This window comes from Erythrolamprus reginae, chromosome 5 (assembly GCF_031021105.1).
Source record: "Erythrolamprus reginae isolate rEryReg1 chromosome 5, rEryReg1.hap1, whole genome shotgun sequence".
In the NCBI taxonomy this organism is placed as follows: Eukaryota; Metazoa; Chordata; class Lepidosauria; order Squamata; family Dipsadidae; genus Erythrolamprus; species Erythrolamprus reginae.
This window is the reverse complement of record NC_091954.1, coordinates 114,279,151-114,299,173: the sequence shown is the minus strand read 5'-3', so window position 1 is coordinate 114,299,173 and position 20,023 is coordinate 114,279,151. Positions and strand designations below refer to the sequence as shown.

At 39.9% G+C, this 20,023-nt stretch overlaps 1 protein-coding gene across 1 annotated transcript in view; it reads left to right on the top strand.

Annotated features, from left to right (window-relative positions):
* The first annotated feature begins 14,373 nt into the window (after positions 1–14,373).
* LOC139168251 (cytochrome P450 2J2-like) overlaps positions 14,374–20,023 on the top strand; it is an 18,550-nt gene continuing 12,900 nt past the window's right edge. The window contains exons 1-2 of the mRNA XM_070753776.1: positions 14,374–14,739; positions 18,065–18,227. Of these exons, the coding sequence (XP_070609877.1) occupies positions 14,575–14,739; positions 18,065–18,227 (328 nt within the window). The 5' untranslated portion in view covers positions 14,374–14,574. The remainder of the gene's footprint in view (positions 14,740–18,064; positions 18,228–20,023) is intronic.

Sequence of the window (20,023 nt, the reverse complement as noted above, 5' to 3'; positions counted from 1 at the left end):
TGGATCATTCATCCAACAGTTGTTTTATTAGTGGACATTCACTACCTCTTTGGAGAAAAGCGGTATTAAATATCCTTTAGTAGCGCTGTATTAAATATCTGCCTTTGGAGAGGCATAAGATTAAAGACTACTCAGAGGGAAATGTAGAATTTTAAACCGACTTTTAAACAAGAAACAGTTCCAAAAAGCTATTGCGTATAAGTTTTAGATTTATATAATAACTTTTTTTTAAATTAAAAAACAATACAAACTCCATCTCCAGGATGCTATAGGTAATCCTTGACTTACGACTAAAATTCAGTCCAACGTTTCTGGTGCTAAGTGGTTAAGTGAGATTTTACCCATTTTACGATCTTTCTTAACCAGAGTTGTTTAAGTAAATGACTGCAGGTATGAACAACATGGTTACTAAGTGAATTTAGCTTCCCTGTGGACTTTGATACAGAAGGGGATTTTATTTATTTATTTGTAAAATTTATATTCTAAATATAAATATAAATGTGGTTGAAGCTGAAGTATATTTATATACTTCAGCTTCAACCACAACAACACAAGAGCACACAACAGATTTAAACTTAATATTAACCGCTCCAAACTTGACTGTAAAAAATATGACTTCAGTAACCGAGTTGTCGTAGCGTGGAACTCATTACCAGACTCCATAGTGTCATCCCCAAACCCCCAACACTTTACCCTTAGATTATCTACGGTTGACCTATCCAGATTCCTAAGAGGTCAGTAAGGGGCGAGTACAAGTGCACTAGAGTGCCTTCCGTCCCCTGTCCTATTTATTTATTTATTTATTTTATTTATTGGATTTGTATGCCGCCCCTCTCCAGAGACTCGGGGCGGCTAACAGCGACAATAAAACAGTGTACAATAGTATTGCTCTCCTATATCTCCTATACCTTTCTTATATTCCTATATCTCTTCTTCTATTCTTTCATTGATATGTTCTATTACTATACCTTCTTTTCTATTATTTCTTAGATATATTTTACTATGAGTATCTCCTCTATAACCTTCATCATGTATTTTACTATGTGTATATAGATATATACCCACTAAAACCCTCATTGTATATTGGACAAAATAAATAAATAAAAATAAAATATTCCACCCAACTCCACTTGGAATGTGGACAGCTTACGATAAAAAACAACAATTAAAAGACAATTTAAAATGCAATAATAACCCTTTAAAAAAACATATATATCTCTCAATCACTCATGGCCACTGATGGGCTGCCAAAACTTTTACTGCCACACTGTGAGCGTAGCTTATTTTGTGGGTGTGGCTTGATGGTCATGTGACCGGGTAGGAGTGGGTTGCTGGCCATGTGAGCAGGTGGGAGTGGCTTGACCATCATGTGACCAGGGGGTGGCTTAAAGGTCATGTGACTGGGTGGGAGTGGCTTACCGACCAAGATATGTCTTCAAATAGGTGCTTGGACTCTTTTTCAGTTGATTAAGTCCCATTATTTGAATAGCCACAAAAAGGACAAATGATAGACCTCCTTATTTGTTGAGGAGCACAGTAACATTTTAAGGTTTTTGTACTGAACCCACAAGGTTCAGTATGATAACAGATTAGGGAAGTAGCTCAATTTTCTTTAATTGCTATGAAAGTTCAGTTCAAGATAATGATTAAAATGATTAAACCATTCATGGGTAAAAACATACTATTTAATTATTTCCTATTTTAGGAATAGGTATGCCCATGTCACACCAACACTCCGCAGTCTGCATTGGTTGCCGATCAGTTTCCGGTCACAATTCAAAGTGTTGGTTATGACCTATAAAGCCCTTCATGGCACCGGACCAGATTATCTCAGGGACCGCCTTCTGCCGCACTAATCCCAGCAACCAGTTAGGTCCCACAGAGTTGGCCTTCTCCGGGTCCCGTCGACGAAACAATGTCATCAGGCGGGACCCAGGGGAAGAGCCTTCTCTGTGGTGGCCCTGACCCTCTGGAATGGGCCCATGTTTTGTAAAAATGGGGTGTGCAGAAAATTTGGCAGGCCTGCAATGTGCTCGTGGGGGTTGAGTAACGGCAAAAACACCCCTGTTTTTGCAAAAAAGAAAAGAAAAGTGGGCAAAAAATTAGCCTCTTTTTTTTTGCAAAAATGGGGGTATTTTTGCCTTCTCCCAGCCCCTAGGAACATTCTGCAGGCTTCCCAAACCTTCTGTCCAAAAAATGGCCCTGGTTTTTTACCAAGATGGAGTGTGCAGAAAGTTTTGGAGGCCTGCAAAATTCTCCTGTGGGTTGAGTAAAGGCAAAAACACCCCTGTTTTTCCCAAAAAAAAATTGGGCAAAAAACTCGGGTCACTTTTTGCAAAATCGGGCATTTTTGCCTTCCCCCCCCCAGCCCCCAGCAGCATTCTGCAGGCTTCCCAAACCCTCTATGTGCCCCATTTTTCATGAAAAAGGGATCCGTTTTTGCAAAAAAAACAGGGCATGTAGAGGGTTTGAGAGGCTTGCAGAGTGCTCCTGGTGTCTGGGGAAGACAAAACTGAAGTAGACCCAGAGACAGGGTTTTGAGCAATCGGTACTTTTATTCAGCTCAGAGAACAAGTGACAGCTCAGCAAGGTAAAGTGACAATTCAGCGAGTACCGACTGGCTCTGCCTGGAGAAACCGCTCCTTTTATATATTTGCGGTTCCCGCCAAAGCTAGAGCCGGCCGCGTCTGAGCCAATCAGGAGCGACTTCCTGCTTGGGCTCAGACAGTGCTGAAAGAGGAACAAACTATTTACAGAGTTACAAGGTAGCCATTACAGGATACAACACCCCTCCCCTCATAGTTGGACACATCCATCAAGAAAGCCATGTGACAAAGTCGTCCAATCGGTGGGGCCTCTGAGTAGCTCGCGCTGACCTGCGCAGTTCAATTTCTCCTTCGCCACCGACTGTGGAGGATGGCTCGCCGCTGTTCTCCCGGCGTGGCGGACTTGGCCTGGCGGGCCCAACGAAGGCTTCGGAGGACGAGGATGGTTCGGCGTCGCTGGATGGTTCCCCCTGGCCCGATAAGTCTCTTTGCGTGTCTCTTATTTCGGGCAATGTACTAAAGTCTGTTGAAGGGGGAGAGTCCATGTCAGCGGTTTGTGGCAATTGATTTTCTGTTCGCTTCCGAATGTGGTCTATGTGTCGTTTCCACAAACGACCATCCTCTAGTTTAACAACATAGGTCTTAGGTGCATTTTGCTTAACAATGATTCCCTTCATCCAGTTTACATTTCCATCAAAACTTTTTACATATACATTTTGTCCCAAAAACATTTCTCTTTCAGGTTTGGTACACATTTGGTTATTATTAACACAGAACCTTGGGTTTAACCTGTCTAGTGGTGACCTCAACTTCCTTCCCATCAATAACTCTGCAGGGCTTACATGTGTGTGCGAGTTAGGGGTGATGTGTTGGGTGAGTAAGAATTGGTCCAAGTTCTGTTGCACATCCCCAGGGCCTGACCTGCGCAATGCCTCCTTTGCCACCCGTACGTAACGTTCTGCCAATCCGTTAGCCCAGGGCGAATAAGGCGAGATGAGGGCATGCCTGACCCCTAGGCCATCTAGGAACAATTCGAATTGCCTGGCTGTTAGCTGTGGCCCATTGTCAGACACTAAGAGATCTGGGCAACCATGGGATGCAAACAGTCTGCTCAATACCTTGATAGTGGCACTTGTGGTTATGTTGTTCATTGCTATTATTTCCAACCATTTGGAGAAGGCATCAACCACTATTAAAAAATACTGAGACCCCACTGGGCCAGCAAAATCAATGTGGATTCTAGACCAAGGACCAGCAGGCTGTTCCCACTCAGCCGGAGTTGTTTTGGGGGGACTGGGCCGTGACTCTTGGCACGGATCACACTTTGAAACCCAGCTTTCAATATCAGCATCCAGCCCTGGCCACCATAAATGCCCCCTTGCTAGGCTCTTCATCCTGACAATCCCAGGATGACCCACATGTAGCATTTTGAGTACCTTTCCCCTTAGGCTTTTGGGGATGATCACTCTATCCCCCCACAGCAAACAACCTTTTACATACGATAACTCAAGTCTCTTGTTTTTAAAATCACACAATTCAGGTTTCACAACATCATTTTGCCATCCCTTTAGAACACAGTTCACCACTTGTTTAAGGATTTGATCTTGCTGCGTGTGTGCAGCTACCTCTTTTGCTGTGGTTAGTGGGTTTTCCTCGAGTTCTATCATTAGCACATCTGTGGAAGGAACAGGGTCTTCCACTAAGTCTGTTATGGGGCATCTGCTGAGACCGTCTGCATGATTGATTTCCTTCCCCCCCTTGTGGGTGAGCTCATACTGATACCCTGAGAGGAAAAGAGCCCATCTGATTAGTCTTGGAGACATAAAAGGTGGAGTGGGCTTGTTGGGGGCTAGCAGGCCTAGTAGAGGTTTGTGGTCAGTGACTAGCTCAAAGCTTCTTCCAAAAATGTAATTGTGAAACTTCTTTACCCCTGCCACTAATGCTAGAGCCTCCTTGTCTAACTGGCTATAATTCCTTTCTGTGCTGGTCATGGTTCTTGAAAAAAATGCTATTGGGGCCTCTGTCTTATTAGGTAGAACGTGAGCTAGGACTCCTCCTATGCCGTACGGCGAAGCGTCGCACGTGAGCCTAATGGGTAGTGAAGCACTATATTGGACTACTACACTTTTAGAAGTTAATAAAGTTTTTATTTGAGAAAAAGCTTCACGTTCAGTTTTCCCCCATGTCCAGCGGGCTTCCTTCTGGAGTAAACGATGGAGAGGCTCTGCTACTGTTGCCTTCTGCTTTAAAAAAACGGAATAAAAATTAAGGAGGCCCAAAAATGCCTGCAACTCATTCTTATCTCGTGGCTCTGGGGCTTCTCTAATTGCTCTCAACTTCTCTGTTGTGGGGTGGATTCCTTCCTTATCTATTTTATATCCTAGGAATTCTATACTGTTGGTTCCCCAGACACATTTATCAGGCTTGATTCTTAAACCTTTGTCCTGTAACCTCTTAAGTACTTCCCTTATCCTTTTGTTTACTTGTTCCTGGTTCTCCCCTGCAATTAAGATGTCATCAAAGTATGGAATGGCCCCATTTACCCCTGACAATAGGCGTTCCATAATGCTCTGGAATATTCCTGGGGCTATGCTTACCCCAAACTGTAACCTCGTGCATTTGAAAGCCCCCCTGTGCGTTACAATTGTTTGAGCGTTTGCTGTTTGTTCATCGACCGGAAGTTGCTGGTAAGCTTGCGACAGGTCGATCTTTGCGAACCTTTTCCCCTCCCCCAGGGAATGTAACAGTTGTTGCACGACCGGGATGGGGTAGGGGTGGTGTTGGAGCGCCTTGTTTAGGGTCGATTTGTAATCAGCGCAAACTCTTAGGGAGCCATCTGGCTTCAGAGGGGTAACTATGGGAGTTTCCCATGGCCCCTGCTCCACAGGGACCAAAATACCTTGGCTAATGAGTTTGTCCAGCTGTATATCTAGTTTGGGGAGGAGTGGCAGGGGGACCCTGCGAGGTTTTAGTCTGATCGGTGGGACCTTGGGGTCAATAGAGAAAGATATAGGGGGCCCCTTATACAATCCCAGTGTGGGGCTGAACACCTCAGGGAACTCTTTCACAAAGTTAGGCACATCATAACAGTTTACATTACACACACCCGAAATCTCGATCCCCAGTGGTTCCATCCATGCTAAACCCAGAAGAGAGTGTTTGGCCCCTGTTACAATAAGCATGGGAAGGGTACATTTAACATTCTTGAATGCGATAGGTATATTTGCTGTTCCCAGGACCGAGATTACTCCCCCCTGAAAGTCTCTAATCACCAAAGAGGTTTGATTTAGGTCAGCCTTAGATACATTAGGCATATACAGTTTAAATTTTTCCCAGGGCATGATGGTATATCTAGAGCCCGTGTCCAGCTCCATTGAGCAAGGTTGGTTATTGAGTAACAGTGATATAACAATTTTAGCCCCTTTTTTGGTTGCCGTGTTATTCACGGAAAATTGAGAGTTACCTCTATAGTAGTCGCGGTTAGCGGTTGAGTAGTTCCTTTGACCCGCGTTGCGGAATGGTCTCCTTTCTCGCGCTTGGGGGGTCTGGTTTTGAGGTCGCTGGTATTGCGGTGTGGCAAATGTTTCCTCTGGCGCTGTTGCTCTGCATGCGATGGCGATGTGGCCTCTCCGGTTGCAACGGCGGCATGTAGCGTCTCGGAAGGGGCATCGATGGCGCTGGTGATTTCCCCGGCAGCCCGCGCAGGGGGCTGGGTGAGTAGCTCTCAGGTGTCTCGGCTGGTCTTGCACCAGGAGGCAGTTGTCTCCGCTGGGAATTTGTTGGCTGTTGTCTGTTTCCACGGCGCTGGGAGACGCGGAGTCGATTTTTGCAATGAGTTCTCGCCTTCCGTGCTCTTTCAATTCTCTCGCCGCTGCGTCGGCTGCTTCTGCGGTTTGCGCCAGTTTAATCACGGTTTGTAGGCTCGGCTCTTCTTCGGTGAGGAGTTTATTTCTCACCGTGCTGTTTTTCATGCCGAAAACCAAGGCGTCGGTGAGGCGAGCTTCCGGGTCTTTAAACTTGCATTGGGCAAGTACCGTTCGAAGCCGCGTTGTAAACTGGCTGATCGACTCGGTTTCCCTCTGAGCCATCATGTGGAATTGATGCCGAAAAACCATGGCTGGTTTGGTCGGCTTGAAATGGCTCGCCAGTTTTTGTTGTAGGACGTCCCACGCTGTGGCTCTTGCTTGTTCCGGTTCGGTGAGAGTTTGGGCAAGTCTACGGATTTCTGCGCCGCAGTAGTTAAGGAAAATAGCCCGTTTGCGATCGGCTTCGGCGTCCTGCATTCCCGCCGCCTCGAGGAAGATCTCGAAGGTGGCCATGTACTCGTCCCATGTCGATTTCTCGGGATCGAAGAGTTCCGGAGCCTGGCCGATCTGGATTTTGTCCATGTTGCACGCGAAGTTTCTTCCGTCCGTTCGTCGCCAGTGAAGTAGACCCAGAGACAGGGTTTTGAGCAATCGGTACTTTTATTCAGCTCAGAGAACAAGTGACAGCTCAGCAAGGTAAAGTGACAATTCAGCGAGTACCGACTGGCTCTGCCTGGAGAAACCGCTCCTTTTATATATTTGCGGTTCCCGCCAAAGCTAGAGCCGGCCGCGTCTGAGCCAATCAGGAGCGACTTCCTGCTTGGGCTCAGACAGTGCTGAAAGAGGAACAAACTATTTACAGAGTTACAAGGTAGCCATTACAGGATACAACAAAAACCTTTTTTTTTCTTACTTACCTCCTTGAAATCGTTTTATACACCGATGCATCTTAGAATCCGAAAAATACAGTAATTACAACAGCTAGAACTGCGTTTGCACAGAATTGGAAAACATCGACCGCTGCTTCAGAGGGCGAGGTGGTTAGGAAAATATTGAATTGTGCAGAGATGAATAGATTAGCAATGATAATTGAAGATAATGAAGATAATGAGGATAATGAGAATATTACAAGGTGTGGGAAAAATTTACGACCAGTTGGGAAATGAATATGGATAGGGAAATGAATATGGGTAGAAGTTAGTTAACACCAATTGAAGCAGGAGGAAGGTGAGAAGCCAGAGACCCAGGCGACGCAGCCTTTGATTGCTGGAGGCAGCATTATATCTGCATAAATATATGTCTAAAGTGATTGGACTTATAGAAGCGTTAACATAGAAGAGAGCTAAGGTTATTATTAATACTACAAATTATGGAAGTCTAGGGAGACGAGATGCTCAGTTGTTATAAATATACATGAATATGGTTTGATTGGATTGTGTGATTATTTTATTATAAGGGTTTGAAATTGTATTTTTTAAAATTGGATTTGTACACTGTTTATGTTGTTGTGAGCCAGCCCGAGTCTTCGGAGAGGGGCGGCATACAAATCTAATATATTATTATTATTATTATTATTATTATTATTATTATCATCATCATCATCATCATCAATGTTGTTGTTGTTGTTGTTGTTGTTGTTATTATTATTATTATTATTATTATTATTATTATTATTATTAAATAAGGTCCAGGAGGGAAGTGTTTTTAATAGGAAAGTGAACACAAGAACAAGGGGACACAATCTGAAGTTAGTTGGGGGAAAGATCAAAAGCAACATGAGAAAATATTATTTTACTGAAAGAGTAGTAGATCCTTGGAACAAACTTCCAGCAGACGTGGTAGATAAATCCACAGGAACTGAATTTAAACATGCCTGGGATAAACATATATCCATCCTAAGATAAAATACAGAAAATAGTATAAGGGCAGACTAGATGGACCATCAGGTCTTTTTCTGCCGTCAGACTTCTATGTTTCTATTATTATTATTATTATTATTATTATTATTATTATTATTATTATTATTACTATTACTATTACTATTATTATTAATGGATGCACTCTGGAGTAGAATGAGAGGAATGATGAGGAGAGAGGGAGAGAGAGGGAAGAGGGAAGAGGGAAGGGAGCAGTATAGGATTGTCCCCTGATACGCCTGGGATCACCCATCTGGTAGCGGAAACGACAATGCGTGCACATCTATTTGCCCCTGCCACATTGCCACACATCCGCAGCACATGGACGGAAGCAAAGAAATCAGTGAAAATTGCCAAAATCTCACACAAGGACACTCGTGATTTTCAGCGTTTCTTTCCTTCTAGGATTTAGGGGTAGTGATTTCCGTCAGTCTCAAAATGGGTGAACAGTGTGGTCAAGCGGTAGGGAAAGCGAGTAGAATGCTTGGCTGCATAGCTAGAGGTATAACAAGCAGGAAGAGGGAGATTGTGATCCCGCTGCATAAAGCGCTGGTGAGACCACATTTGGAATAATACTGTGTCCAGTTCTGGAGACCTCACCTACCAAAAGATATTGACAAAATTTAACGGGTCCAAAGATGGGCTACAAGAATGGTGGAAGGTCTTAAGCATAAAACGTATCAGGAAAGACTTCATGAACTCAATCTGTCTAGTCTGGAGGACAGAAGGGAAAGGGGGACATGATCGAAACATTTAAATATGTCAAAGGGTTAAATAAGGTTCAGGAGGGAAGTGTTTTTAATAGGAAAGTGAACACAAGAACAAGGGGGCACCATCTGAGGTTAGTTGGGGGAAAGATCAGAAGCAACGTGACAAAATATTATTTGACTGAAAGAGTAGTAGATGCTTGGAACAAACGTCCAGCAGACGTGGTTGGTAAATCCACAGGAACTGAATTTATACATGCCTGGGATAAACATATATCCATTGTAAGATAAAATACAGGAAATAGTATAAGGGCAGACTAGATGGACCATGAGGTCTTTTTCTGCTGTCAATCTTCTATGTTTCTATGTTTCTAATGACCGGTATGTTTACGGTGTCTAAATATGTTAGCAGCGGACAGCATGGAACCAAATAAATTAAGGTGCTATTTAAATACATTACACCCCAATCACGCTGATCAACTGCTTGAGTTTTTTCAGCGAAAACATGCCAACAAACCCCCAACACTTTAGACTATCCACGGTTGACCTCTCCAGATTCCTAAGAGGTCAGTAAGGGGCAAGTACAAGTGCACTCGAGTGCCTTCCGTCCCCTGTCCTATTGCTCTCCTATATCTCCTCTACCTTTCTTCTATTCCTATATCTCTTCTTCTATTCTTTCATTGATCTGTTCTATTACTATACCTTCTTTTCTATTCTTTCTTAGATATATTTTACTATGAGTATATCCTCTATAACCTTCATTATATTTTTACTATATGTATACCCAATATAACTCTCATTGTGCAATAAATAAATACATAATAAATAAATAAATAAATAAATAAATAAATAAATAAATAAATAATTCTTCCTAGAGGGTGTGCAACTGAAAATAATTGAGAAACACTGCATTAAACAGTCTTTTTTTCTTTTCCATTCAGAAATAGCATAGGTTTACTTCTACAACAAACTGAAGCAGATAATTACACCCACTATTTAATATTTAATCCCTCTTTAGCCTTGTCTAGACTATTGCACTCCTAAATCCCATTGACTTCAGTGAGATTTAAGTCTAGTTACTATTACACAGATGTTGGTTTATAATCCCAGACTGGGTGTGGTTAGCACATTTTTTTTGCTGATAAATTATCCAGGCAGTCAAGCAATCGACCCCTAGTGGCCTCCTGGTACATTACAATATTTACTATGGTTGCAACCTCCTGGGGTCATGTGATCACAAGCCAAGTCAATGGGAAGCTAGATTCGCTCAACAACTGTGGTATTCACTTAACAACTGCAGTGATTCACTTAACAACTGTGGCAAGAAGTGGGGCAAACACACATTTAACAAATGTTTCAGTTACTAACGTAAATGTTGGGGTTCAGTTTGTGATCATGAGTTGAGGACTACTTGAAATCAGATAGACCATGGACAAAGAAAATTGATCCAACAGAAAAAACATATAGCCCCTCCCTGGTATAAAGATGAAGGGATCAGATCTGTTGGCCTAGAGGTTAATTCTCTGCCTTACAAGGCAGAGGCCCCAGGATCAAATCCCAGTAAGTGAATGGCTAGCTGATGAGGCCAGAACAAGGCCGAAATAGCGCTATCCCTTAATTTTAAATATTTAGCAAAAATATGTGTGTGTGTGTGTGTATCACGTTTTTGCTGATTCTTTTTTTTTTAAATTAAGGGAGACTACGATAGCACTATTTCGGCCGACAGAAAAAACCACATATATATTGCAAGTTCAAGTCCCAGTGAGGGTATGGCTAGCTGATTGAGGTCAAAATAAGGCCAAAATAGATCTATCCTAGTCTCCCTTAATTTTCAAATTCAGCCAAAACATGTGACACACACAGACACATATTATTATTATTGTTATTGTTGTTGTTGTTGTTGTTGTTGTTGTTGTTATTATTATTATTATTATTATTATTATTATTATTATTATTTGTAAGCCGCCCATCTCCGAAGACATATATATATAAGTAAATATAAAATATAAAATATAAAATTTGTATGCCGCCTTTATGCAGGATAAAACAAATTGTATCCACTTTCTTTTCTTTTTTTAATGGTGGGCTCAGGGTTGTTTACCTCAGTCTGTGAAAAACTGGCCTTCTTTCTAGAACAATCCAGAAGCATCGATTTGAAAGGAATGGCAGACAGGAACATATCCCAGGCCTGCCAAGGATTGATTCTGGCCACCATCCATCACACAATAAGATCAAAGTTTATCTAGCTGCTCAGTGGTCCCAAAAACTACTCTCTCTTTTTTTTCAAGAACCAACTGCACTTTCTGGTGTTTGTTTGTTTGTTTGTTCCAATACAAATTGAAAATTAAAGAGAATAAAAACGTGTAGCAGTAAATATCAGGGAAGGGATAGAAGAAGAGATATGAGAATAGAATACGTCAATGAAGAGTAGAGGAAGGATATACGGATGGGAGAAAAGGTATACAAAATATAGGAGAGACAATTGGACAGGGGTCGGAAGGCACACTAGTGCACTTATGCTCGCCCCTTACTGACCTCTAAGGAATCTGGAGAAAGTCTAAGGGAAAAATGTTAGGGGTTGACATCACGGAGTCTGGTAATGAGTTCCACGCTTCAACAACTCGATTGCTAAAATCATATTTTTTTACAGTCAAGTTTGGAGCAGTTGATATTAAGTTTGAACCTGTTGCGTGCTCTTGTGTTATTGCGGTTGAAGCTGAAGTAGTCGTTGATAGGCAGGATGTTGCAGCATATGATCTTGTGGGCAATACTTAGATCATGTTTAAGGCGTTGTAGTTCTAAGCTTTCTTTGAAGATGTTCATTTTGGTTGCTCTTTTCTGCGCCTTCTCCAAGTTTCAATGTCTCTTTTGAAGTGTGATGACCAGAACTGAATGCAGTACTCCAGATGTGGTCTGACCAGGGCATTATAGAATGGTATTAATACCTCTCTGATCTTGGAGTGCATCCCCCTGTTGATACAGCTTAGGATTGTGTTGACCTTTTTAGCCGCTGCTGCACATTGCTGGCTCATATTTAGTTGACTATCCACCAAGACTCCAAGATCCCTTTCACAGTCACTACTGCTAAGCGTGGTTTCTCCCAGGCTGTATGTGTGTCTAGGGTTTTTTTTACCCTAGGTGAAGGACTTTACCTGCTCTCTCTCTCTCTGGGATCATGCTGTGTTTTATCCTCTGGACTTGCAAGTTTATTCTTTATAATCAGTTTCTTGTGTGTACAAATATAAAACATTAATTCTTAACTTAATCTAGTTACAATGCAAATAGTTAATATGTGGCACATAGCATACAGACAAATCCTGTCAAAGTACAAAGATAGCTAGATAAACAGGAGAGCATCTTAATTAACTAGACAAAGAGAAGGATTTCAATTACCTAAAATCAATAGAACCCCAAATAATTATTTCCCTAAAGTAATCAAGAAGGGGTGAATTGCTTTAACTTGGCATGTAGATTCTTAATCCAATCATGGTTGGTTTGACCTTTTAACTAGAACTCAATAAGCATGTAACTTTTTTCCTAGATACATAGAGGGTATAATTTTTATGCTTTAAATAATTCAGAATAATGGTATAATTTTTTTTTATTTTTTTCCCTCCACACCTTACAGAAATACAAATTCACATACCTTCAAATTAGAATACAATACAATATAGTATCAATTGCCAAATCCGTAATCAAAATTCTTAATTATTTATCTGTTTTGTTTTGGTATACATCATTTATCTTGTGCTATCTCCTTTTCTAATTTTGTCATCTGGATTTCAAAGATTATTTTCTGTTCTCATTCGGGTTCAAAATACTATTAGCTATCAAAATTTCTCTTGGCTATTTGCTTTTTTCTACTAAAATTATGCCATAGAGCTTAAATCCATTTCTTATAATCTTATATCATTCATGGTTTTTTTTAAACCCTCATTTTAATATGACTGTCCTATACGAGGAAAGTTCCAAATTTACTTCTCTTCGTACAAGAGAAAAAAATATTGGTTCATATCATGCTTTTGATCTAATTATAACAATAGCAATACAGGGGGAAATTAATTCAGAATAATGAAATGCTTTATTCGCAATATATGTGTGCATATCATTGCAATAATTGATAATAACCTACATAAATGTACATAGTTATAACTATAAGTGTAGAGGAAAATAAACTTCTTGATTAAGGTAAGGATACGTGAGGAATAGAAACTATTTGTTTGTTTGTTTGTTTGTTTGTTTGTTTGTTCGTTCGTTTATCTATCTATCTATTTATTTATTTGTTTGTTTGTTTGTTTATTTATAGGATTTATATGCCCCCCTCAATATACTGTACATCCTAAATCCAATTAATTTAAATTAATAATCCAAAAATAACCTCAAAACCAATTTAAAAACTCTCACACGCATTCAATCAACAAGCTCAGAATACATTCGTCTGCCACGGGGTAATTTATATGATAATAGGTAACATTGATTAATAAATAAAGTGATAGATGAAAACTGTAAAAGAAATAGAATTTAACACGCCTGTACATATGGAAATGTAACATCAACGCAATTTACTGTAAAAAGTGTTTTAAAAGTTCTCATGTGTAGTATGTCTCAATGTTTTGCTTGTGTTGTATTGTCTAATGTCTGTATTTTAATGTTTTAGATTATTTTTTAAATATTTGTATAGAAACATAGAAACATAGAAGATTGACGGTAGAAAAAGACCTCATAGTCTGCCCTTATACCATTTCCTGTATTTTATCCTAGGATGGACATGTGTTTATCTCAGGCGTGTTTAAATTCAGTTACTGTGGAGTTACCAACCACGTCTGCTGGAAGTTTGTTCCAAGCATCTACTATTCTTTCAGCCAAATAATATTTTCTCACATTGCTTCTGATCTTTCCCCCAACCAACCTCAGATTGTGCCCCCTTGTTCTTGTGTTCACTTTCCTATTAAAAACGCTTCCCTCCTGAGCCTTATTTAACCCTTTAATATACAGTATTTAAATGTTTCGTTCATGGCTCCCCATTCCCTTCTGTCCTCCAGACTATACTTATTATTATTATTATTATTATTATTATTATTATTATTAAACTCAATCTGTACTCGGGGCGGCTCACAAGATACAAAAGAACAATACAGCAACAAATCTAAATTAATTAAAAATTACTACTAAAATCCCACATGTATTACAATCAGTCAGCCAATTCATTCACAACTACACATCACATTTCATAAACAGGGGTGGGTGGGCTTGATCTAATTTCCCCATGCCTGGCTATAAAAAATATTAAAAAAAAAAAAAGGAAATGGGGTGGAGATATCCTCTGTCCTGCAGACCTGTTGCAAAAAGTTTTTTTTCCCCGCCCAAAATGATTGGAAATTACCACCAGGGTAGGAGTGGCTTGGCAAAATGAAAAAACAACAACAACACCCAACTTTATTTCTAAGCCATAAAATAGAAGGGAGAGAAAAAGAGAGGGATTGAGAGAATGGGGAGGGAAAGGAGATAAAACACAGGAAGAAGGCTGTACTTTCCAAGGATATAAATTTTTTTAAAAGGGAACCCACAGGAGATTTGCAGAGAAGAGAACGTATCCGAGATGTTGATCGAAGGATTCTTGCTTTTTGCCCTTTTGATTTTTGCTGTCAAATTTCTACAGTTGCAACAGGCACGGAGTCGGCTTCCCCCCGGCCCGGTTCCTCTTCCAATCCTTGGCAATTTATGGCTGTTGGACTTTGCTCTGAAACGAGAGACGTTGGCAAAGGTAATCCTTGGTATTTCTTCCAAATGTATTGGTGCTTGCAGGATGGGGGGGGGGAGGGAGAAAGAGGTTACATTACCCTTAGACTATCCACTGTTTATTTTATTTTTATTTTATTTATTTATTTTGTCCAATACACAATGAGGGTTTTAGTGGGTATATATCTATATACACATAGTAGAATACATGATGAAGGTTATAGAGGAGATACTCATAGTAAAATATATCTAAGAGATAATAGAAAAGAAGATAAAGTAATAGAACATATTAATGAAAGAATAGAAGAAGAGATGTAGGAATAGAAGAAAGGAATAGGAGATATAGGAGAGCAATAGGACAGGGGACGGAAGGCACTCTAGTGCACTTGTACTCGCCCCTTACTGACCTCTTAGGAATCTGGATAGGTCAACCATAGATAATCTAAGGGTAAAGTGTTGGGGGTTTGGGGATGACACTATGGAGTCCGGTAATGAGTTCCACGATTCGACAACTCGGTTACTGAAGTCATTTTTTTACAGTCAAGTTTGGAGTGGTTAATATTAAGTTTAAATCTGTTGTGTGCTCTTGTGTTGTTGTGGTTGAAGCTGAAGTAGTCGCCGACAGGCAGGACGTTGCAGCATATGATCTTGTGGGCAATACTTAGATCTTGCTTAAGGCGTCTTAGTTCTAAACTTTCTAGGCCCAGGATTGAAAGTCTAGTCTCATAGGGTATTCTATTTCGAGTGGAGGAGTGAAGGGCTCTTCTGGTGAAGTATCTTTGGACATTTTCAAGGGTGTTATTGTCTGAGATGCGATATGGGTTCCAAACAGATGAGCTGTATTCGAGGATGGGTCTGGCAAAAGTTTTGTAAACTCTGGTAAGTAGTGTGAGATTGTCAGAGCAGAAGCTACGTAGGATTAGGTTTACAACTCTTGAAGCCTTCTTGGCTATATTGTTGCAGTGGGCTTTGGCACTTAAATCTTTTGTTATTAGTATACCAAGGTCTTTAACCGAGTGGGGATTATCTGTGATAATTTGATTATTCAGTTCGTATTTGGAGTTCAGATTCTTCTTCCCAATGTGTAGGACAGAGCATTTGCTAGTTGAGATTTGGAGTTGCCATGTGTTAGACCATTCAGAAACAGCATCAAGGTCTTTTTGGAGAGTAGGTTATCGGTGTTGTGTTATCCCGATTCCTAAGAGGTCAGCAAGGGGCGTGCATAAGTGCACCAGCGTGCCTTCCATCCCCTGTCCTAATGTTTCTCTCTTACTAGTATCTTGCATATAAATATTGTTGTATCTTTGTATACCACCAATACGTACTTGACTTAAGAAACAAACAAATAAAAGAAAGAAATACCTGATCAAACACACACACACACAAAGGCATGTTAAAAGATGACTGTCAAACCATCAAGTAACCCTTCGGTGGGGTTAAATTTATTTTATCTTTTCCTGTTCTGTTTTGGGGGGGAAAGGCAACCAAATTGTTAGAGAGGAGAGCTGCATCGGTTGTTTGGAACAAGCAGCAAACTTTGTGGACTTCAGAGTGTTTGTTGGAAAAGGCAAACACAGAAAAGCCTGTGTTTCCTAATTTCCAAGAATTAAAAAAAACAAACAAAAACAAAAAACCCAGGAGATTTGCAGAATCGGTTATTTATTTTATTTATGTATTTATTTTTATTTCTTTTGTCAAGTATGTATTGGTGGTATACAAAGATATAATAATATTTATATGCATGACACTGCTAAAAGAGAAACATTAGGACGGGACCGAAGGCACGCGGGTGTACTTAGGCACGCCCCTTACTGACCTCTTAGGAATTGGGAGAGGTCAACAGTGGATAGTCTAAGGGTAAAGTTTTGGGGGTTGGGTAATGATGTGGAAGGTCTTAAGCATAAAACTTAACAGGAAAGACTTAATGAACTCAATCTGTCTAGTCTGGAGGACAGAAGGGAAAGGGGGAACAGGATCAAAACATTTAAATATGTTAAAGGGTTAAATAAGGTTCAGGAGGGAAGTGTTTTTAATAGGAAAGTGAACCCAAGAACAAGGGAGCACAACCTGATGTTAGTTAGGAGAAAGATTAGAAGCAACATGAGAAAATATTATCCCTGTCCTATTGTCTTTTATGCTACTTTTTATCATTACTTATCTAATGTTTTATTTGTACAAATTACCACCCTATAATTGTTTGACAAATAAATAAATAAATAAAATAAAGCTTCTTCAGTTGTAACTGAAGATGTTGGGGAATGGAAAGATATATAGAAACATAGAAGATTGGCGGCAGGAAAAGACCTCAAGGTCCATCTAGTCTGCCCTTGTACTATTTTCTGTATTTTATTAATTTATTTTATTTATTTTGTCCAATGCACAATAATACACAATGAAGGTTATAGAGGTTATCTTAGGATGGATATATGTTTATCCCAGGCATGTTTAAATTCAGTTACTGTGAATTTACCAACCACGTCTGCTGGAAGTTTGTTGCAAGCATCTACTATTCTTTCAGTGCAATAATATTTTCTCACGTTGTTTCTGATCTTTCCCCCAACTAACCTCAGATTGTGCCCCCTTGTTCTTGTGTTCACTTTCCTATTAAAAACACTTCCCTCCTAAACTTTATTTAACCCTTTAACATTTTTAAATGTTTCGATCATGGCCCCCCTTTCCCTTCTGTTCAGCAGACTGTACAGATTGAGTTCAATAAGAATAAGAATAAGAATAAGAATAAGAATAAGAATAAGAATAACAATAACAATAACAATAACAATAACAATAACAACAACAATAACAACAACAACAATAATAATAATTTATTAGACTTGCATGCCACTCCTCTCCGAGGACTCGGAGTGGCTCTTTCCTTAAGTCTTTCATGATAAGTTTTATGCTTAAGACCTTCCCCTATTCTTGTAGTCCATCTTTGGACCCGTTCAATTTTATCCATATCTTTTTGTAGGCGAGGTCTACAGAATTGGAAACAGTATTCCAAATGGGGTCTCACCAGCGCTCTATACAGCGGGATCACAATCTCCCTCTTCCTGCCTGTTATACCTCTAGCTATGCAGCCAAGTATCCTACTTGCTTTTCCTACCACCTGACTGCACTGTTCACCCATTTTAAGACTTTCAGAAATCACTACCCCTAAATCCTTCTCTTCTGAAGTTTTTGCTAACACAGAACTGCCAATACAATGGACACATATAACCATGATAAGGGTGAAAATATGTAGCTTCTTGTCCTGTGTTTTGGTCCTTTGGAAATAGATAAATAACCCCTCCCTTCCCTCTCTCAAACCATAACACGGTTTTTCTCACTTACTCTCTCATTCCATTTTTCAGTTATCAAGCATCTATGGGGAAATCTACACCATCTGGCTGGGGACAGAACCAATGGTTGTGCTGAATGGCTACAAGGCTGTGAAAGAAGGACTCGTCACTTGCTCAGAGGAGACCTCTGGAAGGCCGTTGACCCCTTTGTTCCTGGATCTGATGGGTGAGAAAGGTCAGTTGTGAACTTCTCCATAGAAATTGTGGAATACAGTTTTGGGGCATATCTGCAATGTCTTTACCATGGTTTTACCACAGTTTTTATGAGGGGAAATGTAAATAATACAAATTTATATTTATATGTACAGTAGTCCCTCGCTATACCGCGCTTCACCTACTGCGGCTTCACTTCATCGCGGGTTTCTGAGGAAGCCGATTGGCAGATTTAAACAGCCCGCCGAACTCGATCGGCAGGGTTTTTTTTAAAAAAAATATATATCTAAAATTGTAAATACTGTATTTAAATACTGTATCTAAAATAAATACTGTGTGGGAAGGGTTTATAAATACTTAAAACAATGAAAACTTACCAAACAATTACAATATAAATACTTAAATAAGTACTATCAGTCGATAAATTCCCCATCGCGGATTTCACCTATCGCGGCCAGGTCTGGAACGTAACACCAGCGATAGGTGAGGGACTACTGTATACTGACTATACAGTGATAAGTCACTACAAAAAGCTTGATGTACAGTGGTACCTCTACTTAAGAACGCCTCTTCTAAAGAACTTTTCTAGATAAGAACCAGGTGTTCCAAGATTTTTTTGCCTCTTCTTAAGAACCATTTTCTACTTAAGAACCTGAGGCTGGAAAAATTTTCCAGGAAATTTGAGAGCGGCACGAAGGCCCAGCCAGTTTCCTGCCATTCCCCCTTTAATCCTGGCCATCTCGGGCTTTTCTGGGCTGCCAGAGGAGTATTTCGGTGGCGCTTAAGGAGGCTTTGGCAGTCCAGAGTGAACAAAGCATTTTCTTTTCTCTGGGCGCTTTTACATTGATTCCTATGGGGAAAATTGCTTCTATTTACAAACTTTTCTACGAATTAAGTTCTTAAGTAGAGGTACCACTGTACTGCAAACTCAATCTCATATAGTCGCATTACTTGTTTTGAACAATATGCAGGTTGTATTCCATGCATGCCTTTTTTTATATCTGAAATTATGGCTGAAATATTTCTGCACCTATGTTGGTTCTCACTTTCAGGAAGTTTCTCCTTAGTTTTAAGGTCTATCTATCATCTGTCTATTTATCATCTATTTATCTTTCTGTCTGTCTGTCTGTCTGTCTGTCTGTCTGTCTGTCTGTCTGTCTGTCTGTCTGTGTAATCTATCTATCTATCTCTATCATCTATCTATCATTTCTCTTTATGTGTATATACTGTATCTATCTGTGTCTGCCAGCCTATCTAACATCTGTCTTTCTTTCTTTCTTTCTTTCTTTCTTTCTTTCTGTCTCTATCTTTCTATCTATCTATCTATCTATCTATCATATGTGAATCTGCATTTCTACCTATGAATCTCTATCTCTCTCACTCTCTATCTATCTTACACCTTTCATATACCTATCATATATGAACCTATATTTCTATGAATCTATGTATATTATCTCTCTCCCTTGTCGGTCTATATCTCTCTATCTCTCTATCTATCTCTCTATCTCGCTATATCTCTCTCTATCTATCTATCTATCTATCTATCACATACCTATCATATACCTATCATATATGAACCTATATTTCTAACTATGAATCTATGTATATTATCTCTCACTCTCTTGTCAGTTTGTCTGTCTCTATCTCTCTATCTATTTATCTTTCTATCTATCTATCTCTCTCTCTATCTATCTATCTATCTCTCTATCTATCTCTCTATCTCTCTATCTCTCTATCTATTTATCTATCTATCTATCTCTCTATCTATCTATCTATCTCTCTATCTATCTATCTATCTATCTATCTATTTATCTATCT